This window comes from Stenella coeruleoalba (assembly GCF_951394435.1).
Source record: "Stenella coeruleoalba genome assembly, chromosome: 6".
NCBI lineage: Eukaryota > Metazoa > Chordata > Mammalia > Artiodactyla > Delphinidae > Stenella > Stenella coeruleoalba.
The window spans coordinates 66,942,031-66,964,550 of NC_137151.1; the positions used below are offsets into that span (position 1 = coordinate 66,942,031).

At 38.9% G+C, this 22,520-nt stretch overlaps 1 protein-coding gene across 2 annotated transcripts in view; it reads left to right on the forward strand.

The window, feature by feature from the left end:
- The first annotated feature begins 268 nt into the window (after nucleotides 1-268).
- The window catches only part of GORASP2 (golgi reassembly stacking protein 2), a 30,019-nt gene continuing 7,767 nt past the window's right edge, over nucleotides 269-22,520 (forward strand). For both annotated transcript variants that reach the window (XM_079925029.1, XM_079925030.1), the window contains exons 1-7: nucleotides 269-730; nucleotides 13,154-13,234; nucleotides 15,018-15,221; nucleotides 16,127-16,213; nucleotides 16,994-17,124; nucleotides 20,081-20,213; nucleotides 21,902-22,025. In XM_079925029.1, coding sequence (XP_079781155.1) covers nucleotides 668-730; nucleotides 13,154-13,234; nucleotides 15,018-15,221; nucleotides 16,127-16,213; nucleotides 16,994-17,124; nucleotides 20,081-20,213; nucleotides 21,902-22,025 — 823 coding nt within the window. In that variant the 5' untranslated portion in view covers nucleotides 269-667. The remainder of the gene's footprint in view (nucleotides 731-13,153; nucleotides 13,235-15,017; nucleotides 15,222-16,126; nucleotides 16,214-16,993; nucleotides 17,125-20,080; nucleotides 20,214-21,901; nucleotides 22,026-22,520) is intronic.

A 22,520-nucleotide genomic window follows, 5' to 3' on the forward strand; every position in this document is an offset into this window, starting at 1 on the left:
GTTGTGATAGACTGATCTTGTTCTCACAATTAGGGAAACAAAAAGAACTTTGGTGGGTCCTCCATAACTCTTTAGGATATTTTCCTTTATAAAACTGAGCTAAGCGGAGCGGACACGGTACTCCGCCCACGGAGAGCCACTACCACAATCTTCTGCGCAACCTGGGGACAAGACCTAGAGGTTCAGAAACCCAGAGATTAGGGAGCTCGCTGTGTTTGCATCCGCCCCTATTCTTTTCAGCAGGAGCCCCTTCCCGGCCTCTGGCCACCAGGGGGAGCTACAGTCAAGCGACCGTTCTTTCGGGAGAGCGGGAACGCGTCTAGATGAATCTTGTCAAGCCCAGGGACCCGTAGTAAGGTGTAGCGACTGGATGAACCGTATTTCTGCTTTCTCGCGAGCACGAATAGGCCTCTCCCCGCACTCCACTCCAGCCCTGCCTCCCGGGCTCAGACCCCTCCCGGTGGCTCGCGCCAGGTGACGCTGTCTGCGGCGTCGCAGCGGCCCTGGCTGCCGCGGCGACGATCTCCCAGCGGGCAGTGCGGCCCGGCTCTCCTGAGGCTGCGAGTGCCACGTCCCAAGTGCTACGCGGAGGAGCGGAGAGGGCGGTGCGCGGGGGGGGCGGGGAGCAGCGCGGAGCCCGGCCTGGCCGCCTTGATCGCCCGCCGCCATGGGCTCCTCGCAGAGCGTCGAGATCCCAGGCGGGGGCACGGAAGGCTACCACGTCCTGCGGGTAAGGGCTTCGACGGCGGCCCGGGGGCGGCGGGCTGGAGGCGGGGCCCGGCCGCAGGGAGGCGGAGGCTCCGACGGGCTTCTTCCCGGGGCAGCCAGGCCTCTCCCGAAGGAGAGGCGACCGCGGGCGCTGCTTTGGCCGAGGCCGGCTCAGGAGGCCGCTCACAACCCGCCTCCCCGGAGCGCCCCGGGCCCGGGTCCGCCGCTCCGGGAGGACGGGCTGGGACCAGAGGAGGCAGCCGGCGACTTGGCCAGGAGCGGCCCAGGCGAGAGGGCAACCTTGACTCCTTTCCTCTTCACGGCCTTCTCTGCCCCCACCCCTTCATTCTTAGCTCCCAAAGTTAGGGAAGGCTCAGGCGCAGTCTGCAAAAGAGGTGATGGTGAAGGTAGCATTTGAGTTTTCCGAGAAAAGGAAGCCTGGAACCCGCAAACTAGAGGCGGTGGATGCGACGGCAGGTGTTGATTCTCCTCCGCGCTCTCCGGGTGTCCGAAAAGGCCAATTAAGCAAAGAAAACGAAATGGCCTAGAAGTAGGTTTGACGGACTTAAATCTACTTGATTTTGACTGTGGTTTTTTCTCTCCTGTGTCGCTCCTGACCTTCCCAACCCTCCTCTTCCACATTTCCTGGCGGTGGGAACTTCCGTTCTCTTTTTTCTAAGGCTGCTCAGGGTGTGGTGGAGATTAAGGTTTAGATCCACAGTGTAAAAGAGGTAATGGAGAGGAACGTTTTTTTAAAAAAAAAAAAAAACCCAGGTAAATAAAGGAAAGCAACTTCGGTCACCGGGATGCAGAGAAACATAGTATCTCGAAAGGCGTTAGCTAAGCCCCAGTTATGAACAGCCTGGGTTGTACGGAGCGTGTGGTCCTTTCCTCAAGGAACTGGGAGCCTTTAAAAGAGGCAGTGTTGGTTGTGTGTTGTGACACCTGCGTTGAGTGATAACGTGATGGACTGTCAACAAAGTGACCCCAATCTGTAGCACCATTTCAGGACATAATATAGTGTAAATAGATAGCTCCTCACAGGCAAGAGCATTTTCACTGAAAGTGGGAAAGTGCACTTCCTGGTGCTAGTCGTCTTCTTCCTTAGGTCCCATGTTTTAGGTGAGACAGCATTCTTAGGGCCGTTATCAATCACCTTTCTGATCTTCAGGATTATCACGTCTAATTGTCTCTCCACTCTGCTAAAAATCCCTCTTGAAGCCATACGCTTGGTGGGAAAGGATGGTTTTCCCAGAAAATAAAGGGAATCTATAAATAAACCATAATACCTTCCTGTTCTGTTTAGCTAAACCAACCCCCAAGTGCCACACTGATAGGGGAAATGGAAGGAGAATTGTCAGATCCCAGATGTGAAGTTAAAGTTAGTGGCGGTACTTTCTCTATTCTCTGGTTTGATTCTGAGTTCTCTGCTTTGCAGTATGTTATCCAGTATTACTAGCTGATTCTCACAGTTGCTGATTGTGGCCATGAATCCTTGGGGATTCGTGATATTTTTATAATTACGCGCTAGGTAAAGCACAGTATTAATGAGTGTTAAAAGTCTGTAAGAAAGGTGTACGTATCAAAAGGATTCCAGTTCAGTGACTTCTGTTGACTTTTGTTAATGACTACGTTCGTCGTTAAACAAGTTGAAGTGTATTTCTTTACATAGGTGCACCTCCGAAAATCAGCACTCATACATATTCAGTAGTGCAGATACTGTTATTCTATAAATATGATTTTTAGAAGCACTAGGGGCAACCTTAGTTTCCAGTCTGCATCTGGAGCATAAATGTTGCAAAAGATGAAATAATTCTTTTTTCATTTGAATTTTATTAGAGGGAACTTTAAAATAGTAATGATCATCTAGTTTAGGAGAATTTTTAAAAATGTTTCTGAGTTCCTAACCCACTCTGCCCTGATTCTGTAATTGGTTTCTTTATCTTTGTTTTTAGAGGGGAAAAGTACTCTGTTAAATCTCAACATATAAAAATTTTCTTTTCATTTGTTATTGCCTAAATTATGGTTGTATATTTCATCTCTGGATTACTGAGCTTGTAAACCAGAGTAAATATGGCAGGATAATCATGTAATAAAATCACCCATGTTTAACAAGTTCTAGAATGATTTAATTAGAAGTTAGTTTTCTTTAACAATTCCCTGGCCATTTCCTTGCTAGTGATAAAAACTTGTATGATTGTGTTTTGAAATACCAATTTATAGTGACACCCATATACACTGCTGTTTTATTACTGTTATTTTTAAATTGTATTCCTACAATTCAGAGATTGACCTTTATGTTTCCTCTGTTATTTTTTCATATCCATTATTAGATTCTGCTTTAAAAAATATTTAGGGGACAACCTTGAAATGTTTCCAGATTTTCTGCTATGAACAGTGTACTTACCTTTTTATCTATTATGTATTAAGGCACATTTTCATTTTGTGATCATATTATATACCCAACTCCCCATACTCACCCTAGAAGTAACCAACATAGTTTATGTATCATAGTTTATGTATCCTTTCAAAAATGTTTTATGAGTGTAAAAGAATCCACCCCCCCCCCCAACCTTTCACTGTTTCTTTTTGTTTCCTTTTGTAACTGTTAGAATAACATGCTACATATGGTTAAACACCCTGGTGTCTTTTTTGGCAAAGTGTCTTGTCTATCTTTCCATAGCAGCGCACAGAGATTTGCCTCTTGCCTTCACCTAGCTCCATAGTAAGTCTTTTATACCATAGTTTGGTTAAGTACCACCTCCTGGTGTTAGACATTTAGTTTTTCTAGTCTTTTGCTGTTACAAATACATATCTACAACCTTAAATCCTACCTTTCGTTTTCACTTAAAATGTATTTTCCCATATTATTGAATTGTAATGTCTTTATATAAACATTGGTCTTCATTTTAGTAAATTACTACATTGTTTTCTGATTATCGGCACGTGTTCATTAGAGAGCATTTGGATAAGTTCAGAAAGTATAACAAAAAACCTAAATTACCTGTAATCCTGCCATCTAAAGGTAAATACTGTTGAAGTAGTTTTCCTCGTCTTTTTTTTCCCTGTGCCTACCATTGCCCTTTAGCCATGTTTCACAAAGATTTTGAGTAATATGATATAATCAAGTACAGTATGGCCAAAAGTTATCATAGGATGTTGGCTTTACAACCTAAATATCCAACAAATGAGGAATTGTTAAATAAATCAAGGCCTAACTACAGATTGGAATTCTGTGCATTCAGTGAAAATTAAGTTTCAAAACACTCTGTGGTCACAGGTATGCCTCTGTGTGTGTGCATGTACATTTGAGTGCCTAGGGAAATAAAATGGAAAGGTAATAAGCCAGGATATTAAAATGATTATTGGTGGATGGTGACATTTTTATTCCTTTTAAATTTTAATATATTACCCCAAATTTTCACAGTGACTATGAAATATTTGTATATTTACAAAAAATATAGTTATAAAAATTATTTTTTGAAAGTGGATTCCTAGTGAAAGATTTTAAAATTTGTTCAGAAGCTTTCTTTTGAAAATATCATTATAGGGAATTCCCTGGCTGTCCAGTGGTTGGGATTCCTTGCTTCCTCTGCAGGGGGCACAGGTTGGATCCATGGTTGGGGAACTAGGATTCCACAAGCCGCAGGGCATGGCCAAAAAAAAAAAAAAAGAAAAGAAAAAGAACGTTGTATTTCTGATTCCCTTATGCATTGGGTCCGGTTCCGCATTCACCATGCATACCACTTTTATTCCCATTCTCTAATCCTAACATAAGGCAGGAGAAATGTTAGCCAGGACTTCTCAGTTTTGTTAGAAGTTACTACAGTTGCAGTATGTTGAATACAGAATTCTTGTCTAGATTTTCTATTAATTATCAAGTAAACCCAACAAGACCATTTTCAAAATTACGTTTTTGGAGTTGCCTCATGGATGCCCATTATAAGATGTTTCTAAATTAAAATATTCAAATTAATTCCACTCCACACTTAATATTCTTTGAAATGGAGGATATCTGAGGACATTCTGGAACCAGTGTTCACACCAGTATGGGGATATGAAAAATGTCATGTTCACTGTTCCTTATAATTTCCTCTGAGAGAGATTTTGAGATGATGGATGTTTTGAAGGAAAGGCCATTGAGATGAATTGTGTCTCCAGTGTAATAACAGGTTTTTATCTTCTGAGCCATTTGCTGCAGACTGGGCAGCATTAGGTACTCTCCTTAGAGGAGAAAGTGAGAGTAAGTGGAATTATTTCTATAGAAAACAGAATACCTAGACCGTATCTACTATTATATAGATGTGCTCTTTTTCTTTTTTTTTAAGAGTTGCCTATACTTTTTAAAAAAATTAATTGATTAATTAGTTAATTTTATTTTTGGCTGTTTTTGGGTCTTTGCTGCTGCGCACAGGCTTTCTCTAGTTGCGGTGAGTGGGGACTACTCTTCGTTGCGGTGTGCGGGCTTCTCATTGCGGTGCTTCTCTTGTTGTGGCTCACGGGCTCTAGAGCACAGGCTCAGTAGTTGTGGCGCACGGGCTTAGTTGCTCTGCGGCATGTGGGATCTTCCCAGACTAGGGCTCGAACCCATGTCCCGTGCCTTGGCAGGTGGATTCTTAACCACTGTGCCACCAGGGAAGTCCCTAGATGTGCTCTTTTTTTAATGGAACCTAAGTAATCTACATGAAATCCTGCAAGATTTCAACTGGGCACTTGTTCTGAGAAAGTGAAATCCCATTATTTGATAGTCATAATTTTTTTTTATTCTAACCCAGTGTTTCTCTAACTTTTTAAACTCATGCCCCCATTTGAAAAACATAAAAATCTCACTATTATCCCTTATCTTCTCACTTATTCTGAAACAGTGGGTATAAAAAGAAAACAGTTGGGTTATTTGATGTTTTCCAAATATAAAGTTATAATTGAAAAAGCTTTATAAACACGATTTGAAGATTCTAACCTGCTCCCAAAATTGATCTCTTCTAATAAAAGGCTGTGAAATTGTTTAATACACATTCTTTGATATTGCTTTCAAATGTAGGAATCAGAATACTTCATTTTATTATGAAAGAATGTTTTGTTAATGCCATGAAATACAATGTTTGTGAACCTTAGGACACTTTTAGGAATTGTCAGTATAATTAGACATAAACTTTAACTGATATTAATAAGCCTTGAACAAATTAGTAGTGTCATGTTGTTTGTATACCCTTATATATTTTTGTGATGAAGTGTGCTTTAATGTATGGATCTTCAGGATCCTCATTTGGGGAGACCTGCTCTTGGTGGGTAATTATGGTTTCTGTCTCTGGTCAGTAAGTAGTAGAGTGCACAGAACTGGCTTCAGTGCCTTTCTGGGTCAGATACTGACAGGGCTTTTTAATAATTCCCCTGAAATTTTCAGAAGAATTGAACTTAGAATAACCACTAATATCAGTACATTCATTTAATATTCTACCAAAAGGATTATATTGATTGATTTACTAATAAAAAAGCAGTTAACAATCTAAACTAGAAAATATCCATAAAGATTTGATATGTGCTTTAGAATCTGACTGTAGATTGCCTTGGGAGTTGTGATTATCAAGTAAGATGACTTCTTTCCAAACAACATATGCAAAAACAAAGTAGTTACTTTGAGAGACTGTATAGGTCCTCTTGGCATCGCGTATCAATTTACTACAGCATGAAGAGAATAGTGCTGGGGTTTTTTGGGTTTTGCTTGTGTGTTTGTTTTTTTAAGCATCAGTGAGGGATCATGTAAGCACATTATCCGCAGTAAGGAACCTTGTCATCTTGTGGACATGGATACATTGAGAGACTATCATAGTAGACCACTGGAGACCACCCTTGTGAATCACTAGATTCTAGTGTCACTCCATCACTTCATTGTCTTCCCTTGGGCAAACCTTTGAACTTCTTTGAGCTTCATTCTTTTTATCTGAAAAGTGGGGATAAGAGTAGTGCCTCCTCCACCTTTTGTTTTTGATTTTGTTTTTTTACTAAAAACCACATTAGATAGTATACATGAAAATATTTTGGAAAAAATTTGAGCACATTAAATTTCTTTATTAAAAAATGCTGTCTACTTCATTGGTTATTCTGAGGATTAAATGGCATATTCCATGTAAAGCACTTAACATAGCATCTGGAATATGATAAAAACTCAATAAATGTTAGCTGTTACCTTTATTGTTAGCATTTACGTTATTGTGTCACCTGTTGAGAACAACTATTATAGTGCCAATACTGCTTAAAATATACTTGTTGTAAACATTTTAATTAATATTTCCATTTAATTAGTCATTCAGCAGCTACTTTTTGTCCATGTACCTAACCCTGTACGTCACTGCTGTTTAAGTTTTGGATCAAATCTGACCCATTAATTTTATAAATGTCCCTGTTAATTTTTAAAGATCCTCATTTTTGAGGAAATTTTACATCTGTATTTTAAAAGATAGGTGAGTGCCAGTGTCCTTTTCATTGCTTTGCCACAGTGTTACTAAACACCTGAACTAAAATGACCTACAGTCTGTATAATTAAAAATGATCTTGTTGGGTTTGATCTACACTGTAAAATCTATAGATAGCTTAACAACAGACTTCTTTCATGGTGAGTCATTCAATCTTAGAGACTATCTAGTCAGCCTCCTCACTTTACAGCTAAGGAAAAGGAGCACAGAAAGATTATTGCCTGAGATCACACAGCAAGTTTTCTTTCCATAAGAAACAAATACCCGAGTTGGTATTTGAAGAGTATAAAATAAGATGGCATGTTGCCAGAGTTTTAGTTTCTTTTGAGGCAGACCAGTTTCTTTCAGCATCATTTTTCTAACATGCAGATCTTTTCTAGGAAGCTATGATGTAGTGATGGGTTTTTATTTCATTTAATTAGCATTAGAATTTTATTTCAAATTTCTTCATATGTCACAAGTTACAGCATTGGGTCAGAATCAGGAGAACATGCTCTTTGATTTATTTTGATAAAACATGTGAAGAGAATGTTTTAACAGGTGAGCCTTGAACTCCTCCAGTCTAGCTTGGGGCTGTTACAGATAGTGCTGCTGTGAATGTTACATTGTGTATGCCTTTGGAGAACATATGTATTCCCATTCCTACTGGGTATACTAAATAGTGGAATATTTGCAAAGATGTGTGTATTTTAGTATGGATATTGCCAAATAGCTTACTAACGTACATTCCCACTAGCAGCAATTAAGGTTTCTGATTGTTCCATATCCTCATAACACTTGGTATTTTCCCTTTTTCATCTTGGCCATTCTGATAGGTGTGTAGTGGTATCCCATTGTGGTTTTAATTTGCATTTCCTGATGACTGTTGAAGTCGACCACATTTTCATATTTATTGACCACTTCAGCATCCTCTTTTGTTTAATGTCTGCTACAATCTTTTCTCTATTTCGTTAAGTTGTCTGTCTTCTTTTTTAAACAGCTTTATTGAGATGTAATTTACATACCATTAAATTCAGTCTTTTAAAGTTTACAGTTCATTGGTTGTTTAGTATATTCACCGAGTTGTGCAGCCATCATCAGTATCTAATTCCAGGACCTTTTTGTCACCCTAGAAATAAACTCCCTACCCATTAGCAGTTGCTCCCTTTTCCTCCTTCTCCCAGCCCCTGGTCACCACTAATCTACTTTCTATGGATTTGCCTATTCTGGACATTTCATATAAATGGAATCATAAAATATATGGTCTTTGTGACTGGCTTCTTTCACTTAGTGTAATGTTTTCAAGGTTCACTCATGTTGTAGCATATATCAATACTTAATTCCTTTTTATTGCCAAATAATATTCCATTCTGTAAGTGTACCACATTTTGTTTATCCATTCATCAGTTGAAGGACATTTCCACGTTCCAGCAGCTATGAAATTTGTGTATAAGTTTTTACATGGACATGTTTTCATTTCTTCTGGTTATATACCTAGGAGTGGAATTGCTAGGTCATACAGTAACTCTCTGTTTGACATTGTGAGGATCTGCAAAACTGTTTTCCACAGAGGCTGCACCATTTTAGTATGAGGGTTCCAGTTTCTCCACATCCTTGCCAATCCTTGTTGTTGTCTTTTTTACTTTAGCAGGTTTTGTGAATGTGAAGTGGTATCTCATTGTGGTTTCACTCTCCTTAATGATTTGCAGTAATTCTGAATTTGTTCTGAATACAGTTCCTTTGTTGGATATTATGTTGTATCATTTCACTCTCTTAATTGTGTCTTGATGAGCAGAAGTTCATAGTTTTAGTAAAGTTTATCAGTTTTTTAAAAATTTATGGTTAGCTTTTTGTGTTCAGTTTAAGAAGTCTTGGGACTTCCTGGCGGTCCAGTGGTTAAGGCTCTTCCAGTGCAGGAGGCACGGATTTGATCCCTGGTCAGGGAACTAAGATCCCATCCCGCATGCCATGCAGCATGGCCAAAAAAAAGGAAAAGTGTTCATACTTGATGATCTCAAAGATAGTCTATGTTTTTCTCTAAAAGCTTTATTGTTTTACATTTGACCTTTAGATCTGACGTCCATATAGAATTGATTTTTGAGAGACAACATTTTTAAAAATGATTTATCTCCTCTTCCTAGCTGACTGACGTTCTATGTCTTTTTCTCTTTTTTTGTTTAAGAGGTGAGAGATAATTAATACATGGTTAGAAAAATAATGTAGTGTCCAGGAATTAATTGGTTATAAAGATTTGCCCTCAGGTGGTGATTGTGGAGTTAGGAAGAGGAGTTTAAGATTTGTAGGACTCCTATCATATGTCAGAGACTTCACTAGGCATTTTGTGAACTTAAATTCATTCAATCTATACAATATTCTCGTAAAGTAGCTGGCATTTTCTCTTCCTTGCAGATGAGAAGATTGAGGCCCAGGAAGATAAACTTTCCCAAGCTCAAAAAACTAATAAGTAGGCAAACCATGACTCAAAATCAAGTCAGTTTGGCTCTAAAATTCTATTATCTTTTCACTGTACATTTTTTTTTTTTTTGCGATACACGGGCCTCTCACTGTTGTGGCCTCTCCCGTTGCAGAGCACAGGCTCTGGACGCGCAGGCTCAACGGCCATGGCTCACGGGCCCAGCCGCTCCGCGGCATGTGGGATCTTCCCAGACCGGGGCACGAACCCGTGTCCCCTGCATCGGCAGGCAGACTCTCAACCACTGCGCCACCAGGGAAGCCCCATGTAAAATCTTAATTATTAAACTTTCAAAGTTAATCTATTCATCTTAAATTGCGTGATATTTGGCCCAATAATAAATAGCCCATGGAGCCGGGTATATATGTTTTTTCTTTTCTTTTTTTCTTTTTTTAAATTAAGACGGTTTGAAGGAAACACGAATCAACAATCATGAGACCTCATAGGGGACAAAGTATTGAAGTGGTAATCTGATGCTTGAGAGATTAGGTGCCTAAGAGATTCTTGTCAGTGGGTAGTACTGCCAGAGGAACTTACCTTTGTGGATGTTTAATTTGTGGTGTAGTAGAATTTATTTTCCATGCTATGAAATATAGGAAATTTTCTTTAAATGAATTAGGGTCAAAGAGAGCATTTTCTAGGGCTCCCTCTGCTGGCTTCCTAGTAGTAATTAAGATACCTAGATGCCAGAATTGTGCTGGTACTAATGATGTAAATAAATTTAGGAAAGAAATTAATTTCAGGGTCCATTAGAAACAGAGATATCGATGTTTCTAGCAAATGAAAATAGAGAAAGGATTATTTACATTTATTTATTTATTTTAGAATCCAAATTTAGCTATTAAATCTTTTTAGAGTTATGGGGAAGAACAATTCTAATGGTATTGGAAACTTTCCATTTCAAACAAATAGTGGTAAAACTTGATACTTGGAGGGTGGCATGATAAGAATCAGTGTGTGGGATCTCCTTTCTTGGTTGGTGGTGATATTACAAAAGTATTGCCTTTAGCCCTTTTTAACTAAAAGGTAAAGTGTTGGCAGCCTCAGTGGAGAAGTCTGAAATTGATCAATGGACTAGTTGGTTTCTAGATAAAATGATCGTTTGGAAACATTTCCAGTCAGAGAATTAGATGATTAGATGTGGACCCCATTAAATGAGAAGTTCCCTTCTGAGGGGGCTCCTAGGGTCTGTGCTAATTATTCTCTTTTCACACCTCAGGCACTTCGAACCTAATTGATAGGAACCTAATAGGCAGGCATCTTACACCTAGAGTATTATGACTTTTTTTGCCAGCTAGCTGTGACTTGATGTCTCTTTTCTTCTCATAATAGCTCCAGGCAGCCACCATTTTCCTTTCAGAGTTGCCATTTGAGGAGAAATCTATCTGCCATTTTGGAATATAAAATAGCCCCCATTTAAGAAAACTGAGTATAAAGAAAATAAACAGTATATACTGATTATTTTTATTAGAGAGCCAACACCTTTAAATAATAAGTCCCTTTGATATTTAACTCATTTAATTTACAAAAATGATTTAATCCCACATTTGCAGGAAATTTTACATAAAACAAGGTCAAACAGTTTTAGCAAGTTAAACATTGAGCCATCTTTATAATGGACAACTAACTATTCCTTACTGTGACAAATGAAGAAAACCTAGTTTTACTTCTTCAGAGGCAATGATAGTATAATTTGGCTTTAAATGAATAAAAGGTAACATTAATACAAATAGTAATGAATGTATCATTAATCCAAGATCAAGTCTCATTAATCCAAGAAGTCCAGTATAAGAGGGACATATTCTGGGAACAATTTGGGTTCCATTTTGAAAGCATTAAAATGATTTGTTACTATGTGAATAACTACAGATTGATGTATGGATGGATGTGGATCTGTTACTTGCATTAGCCTCAGAATTGACTATTAGAACTGTTTAGACTGTTATATAAGTTCAGCCTACAAATATCAATGCAAACTCTTTTCATGGGATAGTTTTGACAGTATTTAGTAACATCAAGCAGAATAAAAATTCCTTAAAACGTTATGAAAATATTTTAGAGGAAATGCAAAATGTTCTGTATTAACTTTTTGCTCTTTTGTCATATTACTACCATAACTAGCTACCAATATTTATATTACTGCAAATTTAGGAAATTTAATAGTTTATTTTAATCCATTTCAAATTGGGGATGCTAAACATTTGAGTTGTTGAGAAACTAGGTAATCTTAATCTTCCATGTAAAATCCTCTGTAAGTCTAGCTCCATTCTTTCCTTCCAGCCTTCTTACTGGACTAATAGTTATATACTTTTGAGTTTCACCTCTACCACTACCCAGCTGTAAGACCATAGGCAAGTCATAAGATGGTTTCTTCACCTGTAAAATAAAAGAATTGCACAAAATCCATGGTTTTAACACTTTATTTGGATTGAGGAGAAACCCTTTGAGAATCTGAGGAAAGCCATGGATCGTTACACCCTGAAAACTGCTGATTCATACAAAATGTTGCATATAATTTATTTCTATCCCATACCACCCTGTTGGCTCTAGGTATACCATATTATGATCCTCATTTTTCAGGCTCCCCCTGGGTTTTTACTCATATTATGTCTTTAACTTTCAAATGTTTTTTCTCATCCCCTTATCCATCTGCACCTTTGAAAGTTCTACCCCCCCCCTTTTTTTTTTTTTTTTTTTTGTTTGTGTTTTTGCGGTACGCGGGCCTCTCACTGCTGTGGCCTCTCCCATTGCGGAGCACAGGCTCCGGACACGCAGGCTCAGTGGCCATGGCTCTCGGGCCCAGCCACTCCGCGGCATGTGGGATCTTCCCGGACCGTGGCACGAACCCGTGTGCCCTGCAACGGCAGGCGGACTCTCAACCACTGTGCCACCAGGGAAGCCCTCTACCCCCTTTTAAAGCACAATTCAAATGTCATTTTTTTTCTGTGAGACTTCTTCAGTCAGATTTAATCTTCCCCTTAGAACTTTGTACCTCCATTATAACCATTAACATCTTTGGGCTTGTATTACAGCTATTAGAGGTCTGTGTCCTCCATCTCTCCTTCTTCTTGCCTGTTCCTCAACAGATTATAAATGTCTTGATAACAGTGGCTATGTTCCTACATTAGTTTTGTAATTGAATAGTGCCTTGCTAGTAGTAGTCATGTAATAAGTAGAATAAATTAATTTGAATTTGCCACTCAGTTGTAATGATTAACTGTCTGCTATGCCATGCGCTAAATGCTGGGAGGATTGTCCCCCACCCCCCAAAAAGCAGAAAGTGGTGTGAAATAGAACCATAGAGGAAAAACCTCATGTACGAGATGAATTTAAAGAATGAGTAGAATTTAGGGAGCTGCAGGGACATTATCTGGGAGATAAAGAGAAATAAGAGAACTAGTGGGTACCTGTATCAATGAAATTAATCTATTTTTACTGAAAAGTGATGGGTATTAAAATTTAGCTTTTGATTCATAATTAAGCTTTGCATTTTTCATTTTTGGCATTTTTGTTTTTACAGGTACAAGAAAATTCCCCAGGACATAGAGCTGGACTGGAGCCCTTCTTTGACTTTATTGTTTCTATTAATGGTTCGAGATTAGTAAGTTCAGCTTTTTATAGTTACGCCTATGGTATTTTGTAATCTTTTGAAAATGGAATTTTTCAGATTATCTGGGATGGATATTTATTCATTGGTTACAAACATTATTTAGAGTATGATACCAATAAAATAACCCTGTGTTAGTAAACATGAGAATGTCAAATATAGAAAACTATACCTCACACTCCAGTAATAATCTTAGGAGAAGAAAATCACTGGAGACTTTTACTTTATATGTTAAATATTTAATTTTTCTAAGCAGAAAGATGTGGTTTTGTTGCTCTTTTGCTTTTTCAAAGATGTCAGACTTTTGTAGGTTATTGGCAAATGGATTAGTAAAGACTCATTCTCAAGTAACTTGTCAGTTTTCTTGTTGCTCAATTCCCTGATATATCAATAGAAATAATGTTACAAAACTATACAGAGATGTGTTCCAGAAGTGCACAATTAAAACCACTTTCTATGGGCTTCCCTGGTGGCGCAGTGGTTGAGAGTCCGCCTGCCGATGCAGGGGACATGGGTTCGTGCCCTGGTCCGGGAAGATCCCACATGCCGCGGAGTGGCTAGGCCCGTGAGCCATGGCCGCTGAGCCTGCGCGTCTGGAGCCTGTGCTCCACAGCGGGAGAGGCCACAACAGTGAGAGGCCCGCGTACCGCAAAAACAACAACAACAACAAAAACCCACTTTTTATAAGTTGCTTTCAGTTTACATGTAGTAAAGTCCAATAGGAAGGAAACTATAATTTCAGTAAAGGAAATTCTTATGACAATGGCTGCTTCGTTGGTTTATTTTTTCACAACAGTCTTAAGTTTTTGTTCATTACTACCAACATCACCTACGTAATGGCCTTTATTCATTTATTTAATGAAATATTTAACATACTGTTTCCGTTTTCTTTTCCTGCCAGTTTGTAGTAAATAAAGTGTATATGTAGGAGTAGAGTCTAAAGTTAAACTTCAACTCTAGCAGATGTTTTAGATTTTTAAAATCAAAGTCATACCAACTCTGTTAGTAATATGTCTTCTTGTGGAGTATTTTGGTTTTTTATCATTGAAGCCCTGGATCATTTCAAATAATGTTGGCTTGCAAATTCTGTAATTCCATAGTCAGCTATGGAGTTGTTCCTAATGTTATTTGAACACAAGTTCATGTGCCTGACGCACAGTGGGGCCAGACAGTACCGAAATGTCAGAGTCTGGAGCAGAGAAAGGTTTATTGCAGGCCCAAGCAAGGAGAATGGGTGGCTCATGTTCAGAAAAACCTGAACTCCCCGAAGGGTTTCAACAAAGCATTTTTAAAGGCAAGGGGAGGGGAGGGGTGTCCCACGGTATGTGATCAGCTCATGCACAATTCTCTGGTTAATGGTGATCAATCCTTAGCCACCAGTAGGTCTGGAGGCTACCTGTTATGATCTTCAGGTAGTTAATTTCTTCCTTTTGGTGGTGGTTTTTAGTATTTGAAAAACTCAGGAAATATTCATGAGATACTATTATGTGGGTACTTCAGAGAGGTACTACAGCAGAGGATAGGGGGAAAGGCCTGTCCCAGGAAGGCTCCATAGGGTCCTGCTCTGTTACACTAACATAAGTTCTTAATTTCTTGACATTCTTTTACTTTGAGGAGTATTTGAATGTTAATGAAACCTCCACCTATTGAATGTTTTATTTATGTTAATAATATTATTCCAATAGGGCCATGGGATGCTTAAGGTAAGATAATTAACATTAGATTTTTACTGTTAAGTAAATGTTTTTTATTAAGAAAAATTTCTATGTGTTTACAGAATAAAGACAATGATACTCTTAAGGATCTACTGAAAGCAAATGTTGAAAAGCCTGTAAAAATGCTTATCTACAGTAGTAAAACACTGGAGCTGCGAGAGACCTCAGTCACACCAAGTAACATGTGGGGTGGCCAGGGCTTGTTGGGAGTGAGCATTCGTTTCTGCAGCTTTGATGGGGCAAATGAAAACGTTTGGCATGTGTTGGTAGGTATCAACTGTGAATTGTTACTTGCAGTTTAAGAAACAGTATAGAAAGGTGTTTTAATAGTGGTTTTCTCCAATTTGGTGAGATTGTAGGGGTATTATTAGGCTATATTTAGTTTCTGAAAATCAGAATTGATTGCTTTTAAAATATGGATTAGTGAAAAAGAAAAACAACTTGAGGAAGAGAAGCAAATATGATGCCTAAGAACTATTTTTCTTTTTTCTTTTTTTTTTTTTTGCGGTATGCGGGCCTCTCACTGTTGTAGCCTCTCCCGTTGTGGAACAGAGGCTCCAGATGCGCAGGCTCAGCGGCCATGGCTCACGGGCCCAGCCGCTCCGCGGCATGTGGGATCTTCCCAGACCGGGGCATGAACCCATGTCCCCTGCATCCGCAGGCAGACTCTCAACCACTGCGCCACCAGGGAAGCCCAAGAACTATTTTTTAATGATTTATCCATTAGAAGAAGGTATTTTAAAGCAAATAGCTACAGGAACTTCCCTGGTGGTCCAGTGGTTAAGACTCCACATTCCCAATGCAGGGGGCCCGGGTTCGATCCCTGGTCAGGGAGCTAGATCCCACGTGCCGCAACTAAAGATCCCGCATGCCGCAACGAAAATCCCAAGTGCTGCAACTAAGACCTGGCGCAGCCAAATAAATAAATAAATATTAAAAAATAAAATAAAGCAAATAGCTACAGAAATGTTTTAAATATTTGTTAAATATTGTGGGTTGTTTAATGCTTGGGAGATTAAATATATATATAGCCTATAGTTTCTGATCTGACATCTCTAACAAGAGAAATATGGGGGGGTTAAATTACTGTAATTAAGGACTGAACTATACAATTTGGAAGATTATTTTATATGCAGTAATTTGATGGGGGGTTGTTTTTGTGTCATCCTAGGAAGTGGAATCAAATTCTCCTGCAGCACTGGCAGGTCTTAGACCTCATAGTGATTATATCATTGGAGCAGATATGGTCATGAATGAGGTAATTTGTTTGTTTATTAATACTAACAATTATTTAACATTTTCTCATTAATGTTTAAATTCAGAAGTATATTTGCACACTTCACATTTAAAGTTGAAATTTAGGTCTTTGCTGATCAAGATAGCTTACGCTCCAGGGTGTTAAACAGAAATCTGGGAGGTGTCTTACTAGGTACAGCTGTGAGGAAAAACATACACTCTGGCAATTGCACAGATTTTGTGTATGGTATATATTAGAAATCTCTTGTACCTCAAGATTAAATCGAATCCTCGTCTTGATTATTGATTTCCTTTTCTCTTCTCCTTTCTAAGGTAACAAAATTGGCTTAGCTGTATTAGTTGGATCCTTTTCCTTGTCTGTTAGCTAGTGGAAGTATATATTGCTAAATCACAAATGAGAGAAAAAATAAGGTACCCAGAGAACCAGGTCTTAATAATGGATAGTAAGCAGAATATGTAGAATTTGGGTATAGAAGACTTTTACTAAAATTGCTGACTAGGTCTTACAGAACTGGACATGAGGCCTTGCATTGTGTAGATAGGTAATATATTGAATTAAACCTCGTTTGGAGTATTGGTTTTAAGAAATGATTTTTATGTCCAGCAGCAGGGCCCAGAATCTGGTTTTTGTGTATGTCGTTTTTTTTCATTCTTGTTGTTTTAGGTGTGTTTTTTGTTTGTTTGTTTTAGGTTTTTGTTGTTTTAGATATTAGTCAGGTTCGAGACCTACTATTCTAAAGTTCAGTAACAAAAACATTTTTCTCCTGTAATGCTTTTGCAGTCTGAAGATCTGTTCAGCCTTATTGAAACACATGAAGCAAAACCATTGAAACTTTATGTGTATAATACAGACACTGATAACTGTCGAGAAGTGATTATTACACCAAATTCTGCATGGGGTGGAGAAGGCAGGTAAGGTCATTTTTTAGACTAAGTTATGACTACTTAAATTTACCAGTCAGATGTGTTGTAAACATTGTTTTTATTTTGAAACAAGTTATTGGTTTATTGTAAGACTTCTCTTGAGAAAAGGAAAGAGCTGACCTAGAATATTGAATCCAATAATTCATATTTTTAAAGCACATATTTATTGAGCATGGTACACATACCCAGTCCTTTTCTTTCTGATCTAACAAACTTTTTTGTTTTGTTATTTTATTAAAATAGTTTTCAGTTTTATTTTATTTTCCCAAAATTCCCTCCTCAGCAGTGGGACAATACAGTATAACTTTCTCTAGCTGCTGGGGAAATTTCTTAGCACTTTGTGGAAACTGTTACCTTTTAGAAATGGACAGGCTGATTTTAACCAAAAGTTAGACAAAATTGCAACAACAATAAAAAGCAATTTAGAAAGAGGATCAAGCCAAGCAGAAAAGCAAACTTTATAAAATCAGTTTTCTGGGACTGTTCATCAAGTCAGTTCCCTAATTTCAAAAGGCCAGACCAAAGCAAAGCATGCTGACTTAACATGGTATCTTTAGGTCTTCTGTCTACTGTTTAAATTGAAATTTTTCATTGTTTTGAAAGTTCTAAGAACCTTTTTTAATTTGAGGAAATTGTTGAGTGTAAACCAGAATTATAGGAAAGCCTAGAGTTTGGAAACTTCTACCAGTGTTTTATAAAAGTTCCAGCACTTGCTGGGAAAAGGATGACTTAGCTGATGCAGACGGAGAAAGCCTGTTTGCTCACAGTACCTTTACCCACACTACCTGAGGTTCTACAGCTAAATGTATATTGCCACCAGAATGCTAACTTGTTGCAATTTGAGAAAATGAGATAGAAAATGTGGCCTGTCTGGGGGCCATACTTGACCAAGTTATCGTTGTCCTTTGTCCAGGTTTGTAAACACACAGAAAGATGATCTTCTTAAGGTATTCAAAGTTGATTTCATTTCAGAGGGACTGACTCATATAAACTAAATTTGCAAAGAAGCTTCTGTCATCATTAGAGAGGCAAATTTTCAGTTTACAATAGAAAAATACCCCCTCTCCAGTTAGAATAATACTTAGATCCTATTACTACCACAAGATTGCTTGGTGAGCATGAAATCAAAGTCTTAAGGAAGAGATTCTAGATGGTGAAGTTCAGCAGCAAAGAACATTACTAGTTCATTAATTTTTAATTACGCTGACTAAATACTGCTACATTCTTGTTCTTGGAGCCCTTCTTCTCTAGACGTTAGCAGTTATTCCTTTTCTATGGAAGACATTTTTCCTATTGACGTGGTTTAGTACCACTGATCAGCCGTTGCTTTAGACAGGCCCATACAGACCACTTTCCTGAGTCCGCCCCCATTTGGCATATGTGTGCCTCTGGTTTTCATTCCTTCCTCAGAGGCTGACCACATTACTTTCATTACAGCACATTTTTCTTAGCTTCATTCTTGGGCTGTCTTTAAATTTATGGAGATCTCCCTCTTGCCTCAAGTGCCTCCTCTACCACCACTTAGTTCTTTTGATTAATAAGCACCTTGTTTTTAAATGTAGCTACCTCTGAAAGGCTTGTATTTGATCAGTATAAATTATTTAATCTTTCTTTCTTCCTCTAAATCTATCTGAGATCCAGTTCAGTAAAATTTGCAGCTTGATGGTATAGGGAGGAAAAGTGAGAGAAGAGGGAACAAGTAATTTTTTAATATGAAGCATTGTTATGAAATCACATTTGGATAAGGAAGAGCCGAAGTTGGCCACTGCCTGCTCTCCCCGCTTTTGGTGGTAGTAGTACCCATGGAAATAACAGATGCCCTGGCAGGAGAGAGTCACAGTGATACCTGTGCACGTCCTACTCAGAAAGTGCAAGTAGTTTGGAAAATAAAGGCAATTGTGATGGAAACATAAGTTGGAACCTGATTGTGAAAAGCCTTAAATACCGTGGTCAGGAATTTGGATATACTTCGGGCAGTGTTAGTTCTATAATATTGTAACAGTGAGGGTTCTTTGGTTCCAAGTAGTAGAAACCAGCTGCAGCAGACATGAATTTATAGCTACGGAGTCACTCATATAATCAAAGACTCACAATGGGAAAGGACAGGACTCAGACACCCTTAGGGATTTAGAAAGGAAGAACTAATTGGCAATTTCATCACTTTCTACTGAAGGGATAAAGCCATTTTGGTTTTTTCTGTCGCTTCCAAGATTTGCAGCCCTGGGCAAGAGAGGTAAATTGGCCTGGCTCTGGTCATGAGCCACTCCTTGTTTTGGGCAGGACAGGCCCCCTGATTGACAGTCCCACCCGTGCTGCACAGAATGGCAGAGGAGTAGTTCTCCAAAGGGAAGAAGGAAAAGGGAATGTTGGGAAGACAACAGACTCTGGAAAGAAGACAACAGACTACGGGAAGATCACTCTAGAAAGTGATTGTATCTTATTAAAAAAATACCTCTGGTGTCATTGGGAGGATGAATTAGAAGGAATCTGGATTAATTTGGATTGATATATGTCAGGTTCTGAAATAGACCTATAGGTTGTGTAAATGACATCAACATGCAAAAGTGCTTGGAGCTCTTCAGTGGAAAGGCTATATGTGATTCATTGAGCAAATAATTATTTAGTGTCTGCCATGTGCCAGGAACTGTTAAGGCAGTAAACATAACAAGGTCTCTGCCTTCAAGGACCTTACCATTTTATTGGGGGAGACAAAATAAACAAATAAATAGGCAATGTGTTGGATGGTGATAAATACTTGAAGAAAAATAAAGGAGAGTACGGTTAGTGTCTGTGGTGGGAAGAAGGGTGCTATTTAATAAAGGGTTGTCAGAAGAGACTTCTGATAAGATGACAGTATTTAAAAGAATGGAGATTTGTTTTTCTGTTTCAAAACCTCAAAAATGCAAGCTGTGATGATAACTTTAAGAAAAATATATCTTCATAGCCTAGGATGTGGCATTGGATATGGTTATTTGCATCGAATACCTACACGCCCATTTGAAGAAGGAAAGAAAATTTCTCTTCCAGGACAGATGACTGGTACACCTATTACTCCTCTTAAAGATGGATTTATGGAGGTAAGATAACTTTACTGCCTGATTATACCATAACTTTCCACCCAGATGAATAGATGTGTGGGGTGGTAGCACTTATTTGAGACTGGGCAGATGATGAGTTAAATATTGACATGTTGGATTTGAAGTTCCTGTAGGATATCCAAATGAATATTTTCTGGTTCTAGATTTCAGGAAAGAGGGCGAGGCTAGAGATACAGATTTGGGAATCAGCAGAGAGAGGGTAATTTAATCCAATGATCAAAATGAATAAAAATCATCAAGGGACTGGGCCTGGGTGGGTCAGAGGACCGAGGCCAGAATCTTGAACATCCCTAGTGTTTAAATGGATGGGCAGAGAAAGGGCATTCAGCAAAGGAAGCTCAGGAGAAGGCCAAAGGGAGAGAACAGAGCTTCAGGAAAGGGGGCATAGGCAACTATGTGAGGTACTGCAGAGAAGTCAGGTGAGAGAAGGAGTGAAAAAACATGTCCTGGGCTAGAGCAACTTAAGGCTTGATGGGATGCAGATACCAACTTACAGGAGATAGAGGGTGAGTGGTGAGTGATAAGGTGATGATAACTGCTGCTTCCTATTTCAAGAAACTTGACTGGGAAAGCAAAGAGAACTAGGGGTGTGGGAAGTATTGCAGGATCAAAGTGAGGCTTTTTAAGGAATAAGAGGTATTTCTGCAGGCTTATAGGCTTTTAAAATGTTTCCTGTGCAGGCCTTACAGGACAGTTAACTCTTATGCATGACTAAATAAAAACCAAACATTCAAAAAGAAAATGCTACAGTTGTAAAGAAAGGGCTGCTGCCACTGTCATTTTATGGTGCATGGTTGGGCCATCCCCAGTTCTAGAGGAAGTGAAGGGGAGCTATGGGGAAGTGTAACCTCTCCTCACCCCCATCCACCATTGGCTCATAACTAGAACCAGTGTTGTTGTATGTTCAGACTCCTGCTATCATATCTGCTGTCCCAATCAGTGCTCTCTGCCCCAGATGAGGCGCTATGGGCAGTCTGAGAAGACCAGAGGGTGAAATGGCAGCTAGGGAGAAGGGCCAGAATACAAGTTATGTTGGAATGTGCCAGAGGGCACTGGAGCTGGCATAAGTTGGAGGATTCAGAGGTGAAATCACCCATCCACCCATCTGTAAAGTCCATATAGATTCATTCCCACCCCCACCCCATGCTCCCAGAAGGTAGAGATCTGGCTGCCACATTCATTCATTGATGAGGACTCATGAGGTTAGACATCTTAAGAAATTTTTAAGGAATCTATCATGGTATTAAGACTTCAGCTGACTTCTTCCATGAGCAGTGAAAATTAAAAACACAAAACTGGCTGAGAATTCAAAGAAGAAGAAAGCAGTGGTGCTTTAAGGGTTGAGTATAATCTTTTTTGGCTGGCTAGGAAGGAGGAGAGAGAATCTCTTCCTGGTGTCGAAGTGGCTATAACAGTGTGTATGATGGGCTAGATGCCATGTGTTAAAAGACTGGAAGTGACAGGAGGGGGAGATGTTTACAGTGCGTGGTCCTTGGCACGTATGAAAATTAGGAAGGAGTGTCTGAAAGCCAAAGTGCCAGGTGAAAACTTTTGACAGTTAATACATGATCGAAAAAGGTATCTGTAGGACCGGTGAGAGCCAATATTTATATTTTCTTTTAAGTAAATTTGAGTAATTTTCCTTTTTTCTTTCTTTTTTTTGGAAGGTCCAGCTGTCCTCAGTTAATCCCCCGTCTTTGTCATCACCAGGAACTACAGAAATTGAACAGAGTCTGTCTGGACTTTCTATTAGCTCAACTCCACCAGCTGTCAGTAATGTTCTCAGTACAGGTGTGCAGAAAAATAGATTCTGTTTGCAGTCTACTTTGTTTTACACGATACTGTTTTCTGTCCCAAGCTGTAGAATTTTAAAAGTTGATGCCAGTGTACTTTGAAAACTGTAAACGTGCTCTGCATTGACAGGCCCTGTCTGAAAGCTGGTACTGAATCATCACAGGCATTTGAACCTCTTTTCAGACAAGTTTAGATCTTGGGCTTATCTTGTTGTAGAGTCAGGATTCTACCTTTAATTTCTATTTAATAGCCCTATTTACTCAACAAATGTTTGCATATCCCCTAAGTAGTAGACACTGGGGATACAAAAGTGAGCAGTTTACCATTCCTTTCCTAGGGACTCAGTCTTGCTCAGGGGACATACGCCTATCTCCTCTTTTTCTGTACTCCTTGTTCTACCTAATATACTCCTTTTTTGTTTGTTTTGGTTTTTTTCAACAGCTTTCTGGAGATGTGATTCACATAGCATTGAATTTACCCATTTAAAATATA